Source organism: Monodelphis domestica, chromosome 2 (genome assembly GCF_027887165.1).
Source record: "Monodelphis domestica isolate mMonDom1 chromosome 2, mMonDom1.pri, whole genome shotgun sequence".
Taxonomy (NCBI): Eukaryota; Metazoa; Chordata; class Mammalia; order Didelphimorphia; family Didelphidae; genus Monodelphis; species Monodelphis domestica.
In genome coordinates this window covers 242264906-242278387 of record NC_077228.1, presented here as the reverse complement: position 1 = coordinate 242278387, position 13482 = coordinate 242264906, and the positions used below count along the sequence as shown (strand labels likewise).

The 13482-nt window shown below is 37.9% G+C and overlaps 1 protein-coding gene across 6 annotated transcripts in view; it reads left to right on the top strand.

Moving 5' to 3' along the window:
- GAS7 (growth arrest specific 7) overlaps nt 1-13482 on the top strand; it is a 337244-nt gene that overhangs the window by 157659 nt on the left and 166103 nt on the right. Inside the window, exon 1 of one of the 6 annotated variants that reach the window (XM_056817431.1) lies at nt 8820-9157. The exons of 4 other annotated variants lie outside the window; for them this stretch is intronic. In XM_056817431.1, coding sequence (XP_056673409.1) covers nt 9155-9157 — 3 coding nt within the window. In that variant the 5' untranslated portion in view covers nt 8820-9154. Of the gene's footprint in view, nt 1-8819; nt 9158-13482 lie in introns of those variants that run through there. One more of the 6 variants, XM_056817436.1, reaches the window with a different exon arrangement.

Genomic DNA, 13482 nt, shown 5'->3' with positions numbered 1-13482 from the left:
CAGCAGCAAGGAAAGGCTAAACCTGGAAGAACTGGGCAATAAGGTTATAATGAAATCCAAAGGGACATTTAGGCAATTATGAGTGGAATTGTTGACCCTGATCCTAGAAATGAGGTTATCTGCTCTCCATCCTTGCTTTATAGTCTCCAATTAATTTTGGTGGATAAGGACTGACAGTCAGAGATACAGAGTTCTACAGATTCCTCTAAATGGCATTACAGAGAGCTATTGTTCCCAGGGAGTTCAAATAGTTCAAACCACCCACTCACACAGCCCAGTGTTTATAATTTATAGTGATAGAACATTAGAGATGGGAGAGACTTTCTAGTTCTAACTTGTTCATTTTACAAATGTAAAAATAAGTTCCAAAGATATGCATGGCTGCTATTTGGATAGGATCAGAATTGTACATTTAAAAACCTGGGTAAGGGCTAGGCAATTGATATTAAGTGACTTGCCCAGAGACTCCCAGCTAATAAGTGTTCACCTACCTACCACTAGAGTTTTATATTTTAGATCAAGAAGTGTTCACTATTGCCAAAGGTGGCCCGAGGTAGGGTTTTGAGTGATGTGTAAAAGCATTTCTTGCATGCTTTCCTTTTCTTCCTCCTGCCTATAGAGACCACTATGCCTTACCCACAGTTAACTATTCTGTGTCTTATTCTTATTTCAACCTGCCACTTAATTTCCATTAAAGTGTTAAAGTAGGAATTGAAAGTGAAACCCTTTAAAGTTGCCATGGTAGAATAATAGGAATGGAATAGTAAAAGCAAGTAATATAAAGAACACTGTGTTCAATATCTAGGTTTGAATCTGTTTTATTCAGCTAAGTGGCACAATGAACAGTGTTCTACCTGGAGTTAGGAAGATCTGAGTTCAAATTCAGTGTCATATACTAACGGGGGCACATCCCTTGCCTTCTGTCTGTCTCAGTTTCTTCATCTGTAAAGTAATTCCCAGGATTGTTGTAAAGATCAAAAGATGTAAAGCTGTGAAGATCCAATTTGTAAAGACCTTTTTAAACCTTAAAAATGCTATGTAAATGCTAGTAGTATAATTAATTGTGTAATCTTGGGCAAAATGCCTTATATTTCTGGGCCGTAGTATCCTCTGAAATATTAGGAAGTTATACTAGATCACTTTCAGCATTAAACCATATGATCCTCTGATACTTTATTCTTTATTATTTTTTTTAACTCTTACCTTCTGTCTTAGCATTGAATATAAGACAAGAACAGCAAGGATCAGGCAAATGGGGTTAAATGACTTGTCCCAGTTCACACAGCTAGGAAGTGTTCCCCTCCCCAGTTCCCTTCCAACTCCAGAGTTAGTGCTCCCTAACTGCCTCTATTATACTTAAGAATAAAGAATTATACTTTATGTAGAGGGCAGCAACAGTAGGGGGAATCCATCCTGCTTCCTTACCTTTCTTTCTACAACTTCATTTATTTCAACTGTAGGAGATCATTTTTTGGTGTCCCAACAGAGAATACTGCAGACCACCTTACTCTCACCCCCCACCCCCCAATCCAAGCCCACCTCTTTGAAGGAAGGGAGGATATAAATGAATACTTATTGGGCTCCTTATGAAAAATTGATGGCCACAGAGAAATGTCCTATTTGTTTCCTAGTCTTAATGTTCTATGCTATGACTGTGTCTCTGAAAGAATCTGTGTACCTGGAACCCAGGCTTCTGGGAGAAATAAGAGACCTGCAGAGAGAGTTCTCTGGCGTTATTTGATGATCCTACAAATCAGAATGCTGCCAGTATCAGTTTCATTTAGCTTTCCTTCTTCCCCTCACTCTAGTCTATATCAAATGTAATTTTGGTGAAAGGAACCCTGACTGTGTGTAGTACACAGTTGGGAAAATCCTAGCAAAGCAACACTGGTAAGTCCATAGCGATGACTGTAAATGAATGACTTGCTTTCTCAATGGTCTGTTGGTCTCTTGTTGGAGTGAGAAGGGAATTATTTCACCTTAAGGTAGATATCTCAGTGGTGTTCCTTTATGGGTAATAAACATCATAGTTTGACTATGGCAAACTCCAAACTGAGCCATCAGCAGGACAGGCTAGAGATGTCTCTGATAACTAGCAACTAATGGCAAAGGACCAGAAGCTGGACTTGTGAGAATAAGGATGCCAAAAAAAGAGACTTGGACCTAGGGCAGAGGTAATTGTGAAGGAGCTATATATGTAAAATTTGTATTTTTTTTTCTTTCTCTATCTTCCCACTGCATTATTCCCCCCCCCCCCCTCATGATTCCCATCCCTTGCCTCTAATTCTTTGTCTTATATTTGTAGATCAGATTTGTAGGTAGAAAAGATGTAAGAGATCATTCATTAATATACAATCATTTTAAAGATTATGAAACTGAAGCCAAGGGAGATTAATTGATTTACCCAAGGCCACACAGATAGTGAGGATTTTAAATGATTTGCCCAAGGTCACAAAGTGGAAGAAGTTGACCAAACTATGGTTCAGGGATGGTGATTCCAAATTAAGCATTCTATTTCTCTCTCTCTTTATAAACCCATATCATCTATCTTAGAAACAATATTGTGTATTGGTTACAAGGCAGGAGTATTAAGGGCTGGACAAAGGAGGCTAAATGACTAGCCTAAGGTCCCACACACCTAAGTGCCTGAGGTCAGATTTGAGCCCAGGACCTCCCATCCCTCGACCTGGCTCTCAATCCACTGAGCCACCTATCTGCCTGCTGCCTCTCTGCTATATGATCTTGCTTCTTGTATTATCTATCTGTGTTGCATTTAGGGGAAGGTTAGGATGGAGACTATTATTTTTAGGATTTGCTCTATTTCAGTAGACCCAGGCTCATTTATTTAAATGTTTTGTGTGTGTGGCTTTATTTGGTTGTTTGTTTCTTTTCCTTTTTTGTATTAGGCTAAGAAGTGGGGAAGGAATAGATTGGGTGAGTATTTGTCAATAGAGGAAGAAAAAAATGTGAGTTTTATAACCACTCCTGTATGCACAGATGTTTCCTCCTTTTACTCTCTCTATTTGGTGGGGTTTTCCTGAAGTGTACAGATAGGAAGTGGTGTACTGTTTAGCAAAGCTGGATTTGATTTGGGTTACCAAATTCTAGGGGTGAAGGGTCATTCTAAGACAGAGCAGATATCTAGGGCAGATTCCTTCTCTGGCTATAGTCCTATTTTGCCCTTTTACAAATTTCTTAATTCAAATGAGTAATTGACACCCTCTGCCTTTTTTTTTCTCACTGCCCTTGAAGTTCTTAAGTCCCTGAAATCTGGTTTTCACCCTACCTCTCCCCTGAACTGGCTTCTTCTAAGATCTTCTTTACTAAAACCTCTGCAGTTTCTCAGGTTTTATTCCCATTCACTTCTCTATAGTATTTGATACCTCGTCCTTTAAAACCACTTAATCAATTCCCATGATATTCTACTCCCTTAGTTGTGTTTCTTCTATGTCTTGGTTTCTTTTGTGACTTCATTTTTACATCTCCTACATAGAGGTATCTATTCTCAAGCAAGGTTCAGTAATTGGTCCTTTGTTCTTCTTTCTCTCCCCACAAATCTTCTCTTGTCCATCCCTATGTAGACAGTTCCCTTAAGCCTCAGTTGCTCTCTCAAAGCTCTAATCCTACTTTTCCTGGGCTGTTAGTGACTGGTGAGTTAAACTTGAATATAGAGCTGTCAATTGAAATTCACTGTATTTAACCAAAACATCCCTGCCAGACTTCCCATTTTTGATTACTAATAGTGATATTTCCCTAGTCAACCTTGAAGACTAAAAACTTTGGAGTCCTTAATTAAAGGACTCCAATAAATTAATAATTAATAATTAAATTAAATTAAAAATATATTCATTTGTTCTTCCGTTTAGTTCCTTCATTTCCCTTTCAATTGCCACCACATCAATTATGGACCTCCTAACTTTATTCCTGGACCAATGTTGACCATAGAGTTTCCGATTTCATCTTAAAAATCCTCTTATATAGGCTGTTTGGGGTTCAGCCAAGTCTATTACATTAGATTGTGCCACAGTGTATCAGTCTTTATGTATAATGTCCTCCTGGTTCTACTCCTTTCATTCTGTATCAATTCCTGGAGATCTTTCCAGTTCACATAGAAGTCCTCCAATTCATTTTTCCTTTCAGCATAGTAATATATTCCATCATCACCATATATCACAATTTATTTAGCCATTCCCCAAATGAAGGACATCCCTTCATTTTCCAATTTTTTGCCAACACAAAGAGTGGGTTATAAATATTTTTGTACAAGTCTTTTTCCTTATTATCTCTTTGGGGTATAAACCCAACAGTGATATGACTGGATCAAAGGGCAGGCAGTCTTTTAAAGCCCTTTGGGCATAATTCCAAATTGCCCTTCAAAATGGTTGGACCAATTCACAACTCCACCAGCAGTGTATTAGTGTCCCAATTTTGCCACATCCCCTCCAACATTTATTATTTTTCTTTGCTGACATATTGGTCAGTCAGCTAGGTGTAAGGTGGTACCTCATAGTTGTTTTAATTTGCATTTCTCTTATAAAGAGGGATTTAGAACATTTCTCTTATAAAGAGGGATTTAGTTTTTATTTCATCTTATAAAAACTGCCTATTCATGCCCCTTGACCATTTGTCAATTGGGGCTTGTGTAAATTTGACTTGATTCCTTATATATTTGGGGAATTAAACCTTTGTCTGAGTTGAACCCACTTTTCTAGCATGTCTCTCATTATTCTCCAATAGTAGCCCAATTTAGATCCATCTAGAGTAAGTCTACTTACTAATTCAAGAACTCATGCTTATCCTTGTCTTTATCCCTGTCTTTTCCCAACACTTCATTTCCTTCTTATTTCAACTTATGGGAATTCCTTTTGTTTATTTGTTTGTTTTTTTACAGTTATCTTAATTCTACCTCCTCTAAGAAAATTCTTTGATAAATCATCTCCACCAAGCATCTTTTCCTCTTCTGAACTCTGGAAAATCTTATTATTGGTAATTATTGGTATTGGTCTTTCAGTTCTTGCTGATGCTGTATAAAATTTCCAATGAGAAAATCCTCTCAGATTATATCATATTTGGGCTTAACTGTATAGTGGATATAGTTCCAAACTTGGACTCAGAAAAACCTGGATTTAAATTCAGACTCAGATACTTACTAGCCCCATGGCCTTGTGCAAGTTACATCACTTCTGTCTACATTAGTTTTGTCAACTGTTGAATGGAGAAAATAATACCTTTCTCCTTGGATTGTTGAGAATAAATTAAGATCATTGATATTTGTTAAATGCATAGCAGTAAGTGCCTGGAAATAGACCTTTAATAAAGTCTTGTTTCCTTTGTTCCTCTTTTCATTCCTTCCTTATTTCATGTTATTCCTTGTCCCAACTCTTGCCCCATGATTTCCCTGATATAGGATCGCTCCCCCCCTTTTCTGGTGAAGAGTCTTCCTATATGTACATAGACTGTTTTTACTCCAATAATTATTTTTTTTTCAATTGCCTGAAATGGTGAGATTTATCCAAGAGTAGATAGGCAATATATGCAGGAGAGGCAGGATTTGAACTCAGGCTTTCTGACCTCAACACATAGACCTCATTGTGTTTTTGTTTTCTTCTCTTTTTAACTATATTCTAAGCTCCTTTAGGGTAAGGATTATGAATCACTTTCCTATTTTTCTTTTTGTAAATGTTTAGTTAGGAACATAATTGAGGAAGAGCTGATCCTCACTATTATTAATTAAATCTTTTCATGGGCCACATACTCAGACTACTCATTCAGGAGGTAATATTCTCAAACCACATAACCCTTGAGGACCATATATCCAGGCAATAATGTTGTTCATTTAGGTATTAACACCTAGGAGACTTCATCAATAGAATAAGTTGGTAAGTTCATGATTGAGAAATATTTTTAAAATGTGAAACATTACTACAACTGTTCATGGTCACACAGCTAGGAAGTGTTCAGGGCCAAATTCAAACCCAGGTCCTCCCAAGTCCAGATCTGGTGCTCTATCCACTGTACTACCTGCCTGCTGCTATCACATTGTTATTTCTTAAAATTCTTTTAAGAAGTTTCTCTGAACATTTTTAACTCTAGTAAACCTTGACATTCAAAATTGAATATTGAAGTTCTGATAGTCAAGATATCATATTTTACTTCTAATAGAGGGGGTTTAATGTGACAATCATACAGAGATAAAGGGAGGGTATCTAGAGCTTTAATGAAGTCACAACCAGTCTCATGATCATTTAGATTATTAGACTTTGAGGGACTGATTCAAACTAACTAAATATACAATAGACTGATAAAATGTAATGACTATTCATTTTTGCTAAGGAATATAATTCTAAACAGATCATCTTGTCAAAACAAAATCTTCCAATTTAAAAATGTAATTTGACAACGAAATTAAGATCAGAAATGTTGTGGGGTGATTGCTGAATCCACACACACAAAAGCAGACATCATCTAGTGAGACTGAAGACACATAAGCCATCAGACTTTAGGAGCTATAAATGAAATACAAGATAGTGTTGGCTCCTCTTTTCTGGGCTCTTTAATGCTGACTTCTAGTGGTTCATATGAATATATTCTGGTCCTTTCTGAGCACAAAGGACAATGACCAATTCTGTTTGTTTGTACGTATGTTTGAATATATATGTATTTATAATATATGTGCATATATCACATGCAAATAAATATTCATATGTTCTTATATTTTATATAATTACATGTGCACATGGAATGTGTATATATTCATACATATATATTCATTCACACACACACACACACCCCACACACCCATATACACATGGCTGATGTTGTGTTTCATATTCAGAGAAGACCAAAATTGCATCACTGGCATTGAACCTTCAGAAAATTGTATAAAAAATGCACCAGAAAAGTGTTACATTGTCATGTTTCAGGGAAGGATTAAAATTTGAGAAGGGTTTGGAATGAGAAGGGCCTACATGAGGAATTGTATGGTGAATCTCAAGACACTGAAATTTGCCTACAGGAAAAGAACCAATAGTGCAGTGAATATAGAAGCCTATTAAAGAGGGCATAGATTATTTAATCAATCAATGAATATTTATTAGGAGACCACTATGTGTTAGGCACTGTGCAAATGTGGGATACACTGGGCACTGTGGGATACAAAGAAAAGCATAAGACAGCTTTAGCTCTCAAGGAGTTTACCATCTAAAAGGGAAGACAACAAATAAGATCTGAAAAGGGGAGGGGGAAGGAGGAAGTTATCCTGCTTGGGGCATGATGAAGTTCACCTGCAGGATGGGAAATGATCTGAGGAGGTAGGCACAAGTTTTAGAGTTGATTTCATCCTACAGAATAATGAATTCCTTCCTTCTTTCCTTCCTTCCTTCCTTCCTTCCTTCCTTCCTTCCTTCCTTCCTTCCTTCCTTGGGCGAGGCAATGGGGATTAAGTCATTTGCCCCGGGTCACACAGCTAAGAAGTGTCTGAGACCAGGATTGAATCCATTGTCTCCTGTCTCCAGGCCTGACTCTCAATCCACTGAGCTACCCAGCTTCCCCTACAATGATGAACTTCTACAGATAAGGAAGTCTACAGTGTAGGAAATGATAACATGAATTCTGAGTCTTTCTTAAAAGGTAAAGATTCAGGGGGCAGCAGGGTGACTCAGTGGATTGAGAGCCAGGCCTAGAGATGGGAAGTCTTAGGTTCAAATCTGGATTCAGACACTTCCTAGCTGTGTAACCCTGGGCAAGTCATTTGACCCCCATTGCCTAGCCCTTAACACTCTTCTGCCTTGGAACCAGTACACACTATTGATTCCAAGATGGAAGGTAAGGGTTTAATAAAAAAAAAAATGTAAAGATTCACAGAGGAGCTCTCCAATGTCCAAGTTCCACCCCGTTCAGTCTGAGGGAAGAAGAACCCTTAGGGACTGGGGATAATGTGAAGGTGTGAGTTTTGTAGTTGAACATGCATGAACAAGTATATACAGGAGAAATAGGAAATAATTAACAGAAGGGAAGGCACTAGAATTTAGAGTGATTAGGAAAGGTTTCCTGTAGAAATGGGATTTTAGTTGGAATTTAAAGGAAAAGAAGGAAGCCAAAAGGCAAAGATGAGGAGGGAGAGCATTCCAGGCATGAGAGACAACCAGAAAAAATACCGGGAGCTGAACAATTGAGCATCTTGTTCATGCAAAGAGGCCAATGAGGCAGTGACATGCACAGGGTCACACAGCAAGTGAGGATTAGAGGTTGAAATTAGAAATCTGAGCTTAAAAATTCGATCTCAGTTCCATAGTTTGGTAGTTGGGTGTGATATTTTACTAATATGTAGCTTGTATGTTAACCTGAGAAATTTTGGGGGGCAGCATTTAAGTCATAAGGTACTCTGTTACTGAGTCATTCAAGATTTGCCTATTGTGTGCCCCCTGAAATACTCCCTGGAAAGAAATCATTTGATGGGAAGAGAATAAAGGCAGATGACCTTGATGTCCAGCAACACCTGCTTTCCAGCCAGCCAGCACAGAGCTGACCCAAGATAGTAATTATCCTGGAAACATATCATGCTTTGCTCTTTCTGGCTTGCAGATTTGACTGCTAGAGCTGTGACAAAGGGCTGATTAAGAATTAAAGGCAAGCATTCCCCTTTAGATCAGACATGGCTGGGGAAGGGCCAAGGATTCTCTTCCCAAAGTACATTGCACAGAGCAATCTTTGTCCTCGGGCCTTGGGGCCAGAGGCCCAAGTGGTCAGTGACACAGGCCCCGTCATTGTGTTCAGTGACCTAACCCAACTTTTTAAGCTGAGTAAAGGGAAAAAAATATTCCTCCAGAAGCATCACATCTGGAAAGTCCAGAATGAGTTGTTTGATTTCCTAACAAGTGTTGGAATAGATTTTGAATAAACTGTGCAATGCATTTAATTCTCTGTGAAAGAGACATGGTTAAAAAAAAAAACACAGTGACATCCTCTGTGGTTCATGGAACCCTGACCCTGAGGAAGCCTCTTGCTTCATTTCCCTCAAATTGTTTTGTGAGGAAAGAAGCAAGTGGCCTGAATAGTCAGCTTTTGCAAGGGCTGAAACCAGATGCCTAGGGACTCCAAACAAAACTAAGGTGCTTCTTTTCTCTGGGTTAGCAGCCACATCTCACTGTCTCCTATGGTAAGAAGAGCTTGCATTACCATAATTATGTTGGGTTTTTTTCTTTATTCTTAATGTGGGCAAAATCACTTAAATAGTTGAAGTAAGTTATTTTAAAAATTCCCTGAAACCAGGGTACTTGAATGTCTTCAGTTTTAGGATTAAGTTTCTCTAGCTTAATAGAGCCACTGCTATTGTTGTTAAACAGTGATATTGAAAGGAAAGAAGGAAAAAAGGGAGTAGGAGAAAAAATAGGCGAGTGGAGAGGAACTAAAAGGCACATGTGTAATTTGAGATATAAAGGAAAAACAAGTTTTTGTGTGGCATAACTTAATGATGTAATGGTATATATTGTAACTTTGCAGATAAAAATATGGCAAGAATAATTTTCTAGATGTTAGGAGCAGTTTAACAGACTGTTTATGACATCCAGCATAGATCCATGTGCAGAGATATGCTTCATTCAGAGTTTTTGGTGGTGAAAGAGGTTATGGTGGCAATTATAATTATTGCTTCTTGTTAATGAGAGAATTATCAGCTCCAAGGTTGTTGTTTGTGTGTCTGGTACAGAGTATTTTTCTCTGTCTCTGAAAGGGTCTTCTCTAGCCCAGGAGCTTTTCCAGTTTTACTAAAGTCAATCTTTTTTATAGCTTAGAAAGCTCCCATTTTTAACTACTGTCTTCACACAGAAAATTTAACCATCAGTTCTTGTGAGCTAGTCTGAGTTGACTTCCCTGGAGGCAGAATTGATTGGTATTTCTAGAGTTATAACAAGTTACCAGAATGCAGAGAAAGAAAGAAACAACAACAACAACCCTACCTTCAAGGAGTTCACATGCTAGTTAGAGAGACACATGTAAATAACTAGGTATATAGAAAATTTTCTACAGTAGAGTAAATGGAAGGTAATCTGGGAAGGGAAAGTGATAGCAGGACTAAGAACCACTACCCCTACCCCCGCCCCACCCCCAAGAAGTTTTTGAGTCAAATCTTGAAGGAAGCCAGAGAAATTAAGTTGTGGAGCAGAGTATTCCTTTCATAGGAGATAATCAATGAAGTAGGAGAGGTGGGGGGATGGAAGATGACAGAAGCTGTAGACAGCACCACACAAATTAAGACTCATCTATAGAGCTAGAGGTAGGTAGGAGATACAAGCTCAACAAGTTTTTTGGGCACACACCCTAAAAAATATAAAGAACTCCAAACAATGAGTTACAACTGTACAATGTACAGTACATTATAACCTGAAGAGAGGTTGGACCTGGATATGTTTAGTCAAGGGCTCCTATAGGAGGAGTTTAAGTGTAGGAGGGATTAGCAGAGAGAATGAGAGGGCATTCCAGGTGTGGATAATCTGTTAGGGAATATGATTTGAGTTTGCCCACCTAGAATGGGGAGTTCAGGTGATGACAGTGCTAACAAAGTAGTGCAAACTGATGTAAAAGCTTTTGAAGAAACTGTCAGGAGTTTGTTTTTTTTTTTTACTTGAAATGTGAAGGGAAGCTCTGGAACTTTATAAATGGTAAACTCAATCATCCAAGATTGAGATTATCACTGGAGGCAGGAAACCTTTAAAAAAAATTTTTTTAATCGAAGTAGAGTATTTGGTGATAGTACAGAGAGCTCTGAATTTGGATTTGTCCCAGACGCCTACTAGCTTTGTGTAATGGAGATGATAGTAAAGTTTGAATACCTACCTGGGGGGAGGGTGGCAATGAGGAGAATGCTTTAGAATATGAATGCTAGTTCCTGTCCAGATGACAAAGAAACAGCCTGGATTAATAGGGAAAGTTCTGAGACTGATTCAGGTAGAGTGAAGTTCAAATCCCACAGCTGTGTGACTCTGAGCAAGTAACTTAACCTCCACCTATCTCAGAAAAAATCTTAAAGGTTTCCAGAAAGTCAGTCAGTATTTATGGAGGGACCCTCATTAGGAATTTACCACCCTAAAGAAACCTTTGCCATGTTGAGGCAGCCCTAGATGGCAAGTCTCTTGACTTCTCATCTTCATTGTTTTTAAAATGAGGTTAATAGTAGTACTTTCCTGGAAGAATTATTGTGAGGGTAATCAAGATAATGTTCTGCAAATAATATTTTGAAAAATTTAAAGTACTATGTTTCATTAGTTATTATTGTTGACTATTATTTTCACTATATTAACTCATTCAGGTACTAAATGATTAGAACAGGGATGATGTTGGTGCTATAGAAATAATTAGGATGCAAAAGATGTCATAGAGAATGGACAGATTTGGTGACTACCTGGGTGTCATCAAGTGCCAATTGTTAGGGCAATTGATTGAGGATGGAGAGGGAACTCTTTAAATGCCCTGGGTCTTGAATTGACAAAAACTCATACTTCTACATTGATTGTGCTTTTTATTGCCTAAAAGAATATAATTTCATTAAAAAAAAGACAACAGAATTTACATTAGTAAATTATTGCCCCTACTTAATTATAATGAAGTAGTCACACACATTCCTATCGAAGAATATAAAACTGACTAAATAAATAGAGGCAGCAATGTGTAATGGACAGGTGGTCTCATTTGAATTTGGAAGACCTGAGTTCAAATCTTGCCTCTGGCTGTGAGACCATGGGCTAATTAGTTAACCTTTTAATGTTCCAGGTCAGAAACTAAAAATGTCAAATGCATTGGACGAGGAAGTTTCTGTATGAGTTCCCTATGCCATTGGAATCACAACTCTCCAAATGCAGAAATCAGTAATACTTATTGAATTGTACTTTTGTTTTATTAAATTACCTCTTAGGTCTTACCCTCTGTTGGCTGTCTTCTGCAATCTGGTCTTCAGGGCTCCAGCTGGGAGCAGGCAGTTTTCGCTTGCTTTCTATTCCTTCCAGCCTACTCCAGCTAGTTCCTGAGTGTTAAATGCCTACTGGCAAGAGATCTTACCAAGGTCTTATTTTTCCCTCCTAATGAGTCTAGACACTTTACTAATGAGTTCTTTCCTTTCACTTTCTCCTGGGAGAAGAACTCTGCTTTAGCTTTCTTCAAGCTGGAAAGTGGAAGGAAGTTATTTTTTCACCAAGATGTGAAGATCCTTGTTGGGATCAAAACTACTTTGCATCATATTACTAATGAATATCTATTAGTCTAATAGCTTGAAATTTCATCCCAGCCTCTTTTTGTGGAGGTTTTTACACTGAACCCTTAAAAAGTATTTTGAACAGAATTTATATATTTCTCACAAAACGTCTTGGGAGTTCTGTGTGATTCCATTGTATGTTGGTTGCTACTATTGTATGCTTATTATAGTAATATTATTTCTTAAAGTTTGGGAGATTTAATTGTATGTATTGATTCAGATGCCTCAAAGTATTATTCCTTAACTTGTATGTATGGAAGAGGAGGAATGGTTTGACAGAGGAAGGCTTCACACAACATATAAGTTTAATCTATTTTTTTAAGCCTTTTAAGCCTTTACGCATTTACCTTCCATTTTAGAATCAGTACTAAATATTGGTTCCAATTCAAAAGAGTGGGAAGAGCTAGACAGTGGGGGTTAAGTGACTTGCCTAGAGTCACACAGATTTAATCAATTTTTTAAAAAGCTACTTTATAGAGCCCATTAGGAAATCCCAGGTCTTGAGGATAAAGAGATAAAGTTATTTTATTTTCCCTTTCTTCCTCTACTCTCCCAAGAAGTCCTTCATCCAGATGTAGAATCTGGAGTGTTATCTGTAGTATAAAGGGACCTTAGACATTTTGGTCCCATTCCTTTATTTTAGAGATGAGGAAGTTCATATTGAAAGAATCTGTTAAACAAGATAATTAGAAATAGAGAATAGAGATCTAGGTCTCCTGACTCCTTTACAGTATATAAACTGTTCCCATAGTAATTAATTCTCTTCTTACCTAATCCATGGTTATATCTCTTGATGATCTGGAGAACCCTGAGGAATTATTCTGAATTTCAAAAATCTTATCCAATCCATGTTCCACAGTTTAGAGATAATAATTTGTGTCTGCTTTTATCAGGAGTAACATTTCAGTCAGCAAGTGATTAGGACTACCTTGGTGTGTTTCTTTGGAACTAAGGTTGTAGCTTCCTATATATCTTTGGATAGGAAGCTCACAACAAATAGAATTCATTGTTGAGGAGACCACCTAGAGCCATGTTGTTGAATACGTGGCATATGTGCCCTGGCGTGCAGGAGAGGGCTGCTCCATTCTCTCTCTCCACTGAGCCTGAGGACATTTTTTGCATGCCTCACTTTGTCCAGTAGACCAATGTGAGCACCTCCTCCCTCTGCTGTCCAGGGTAATGCAGGGAGTTCACAGGAGTCTTGAAGATGCAATTTGGGCACACAAATCTCTTAAAGG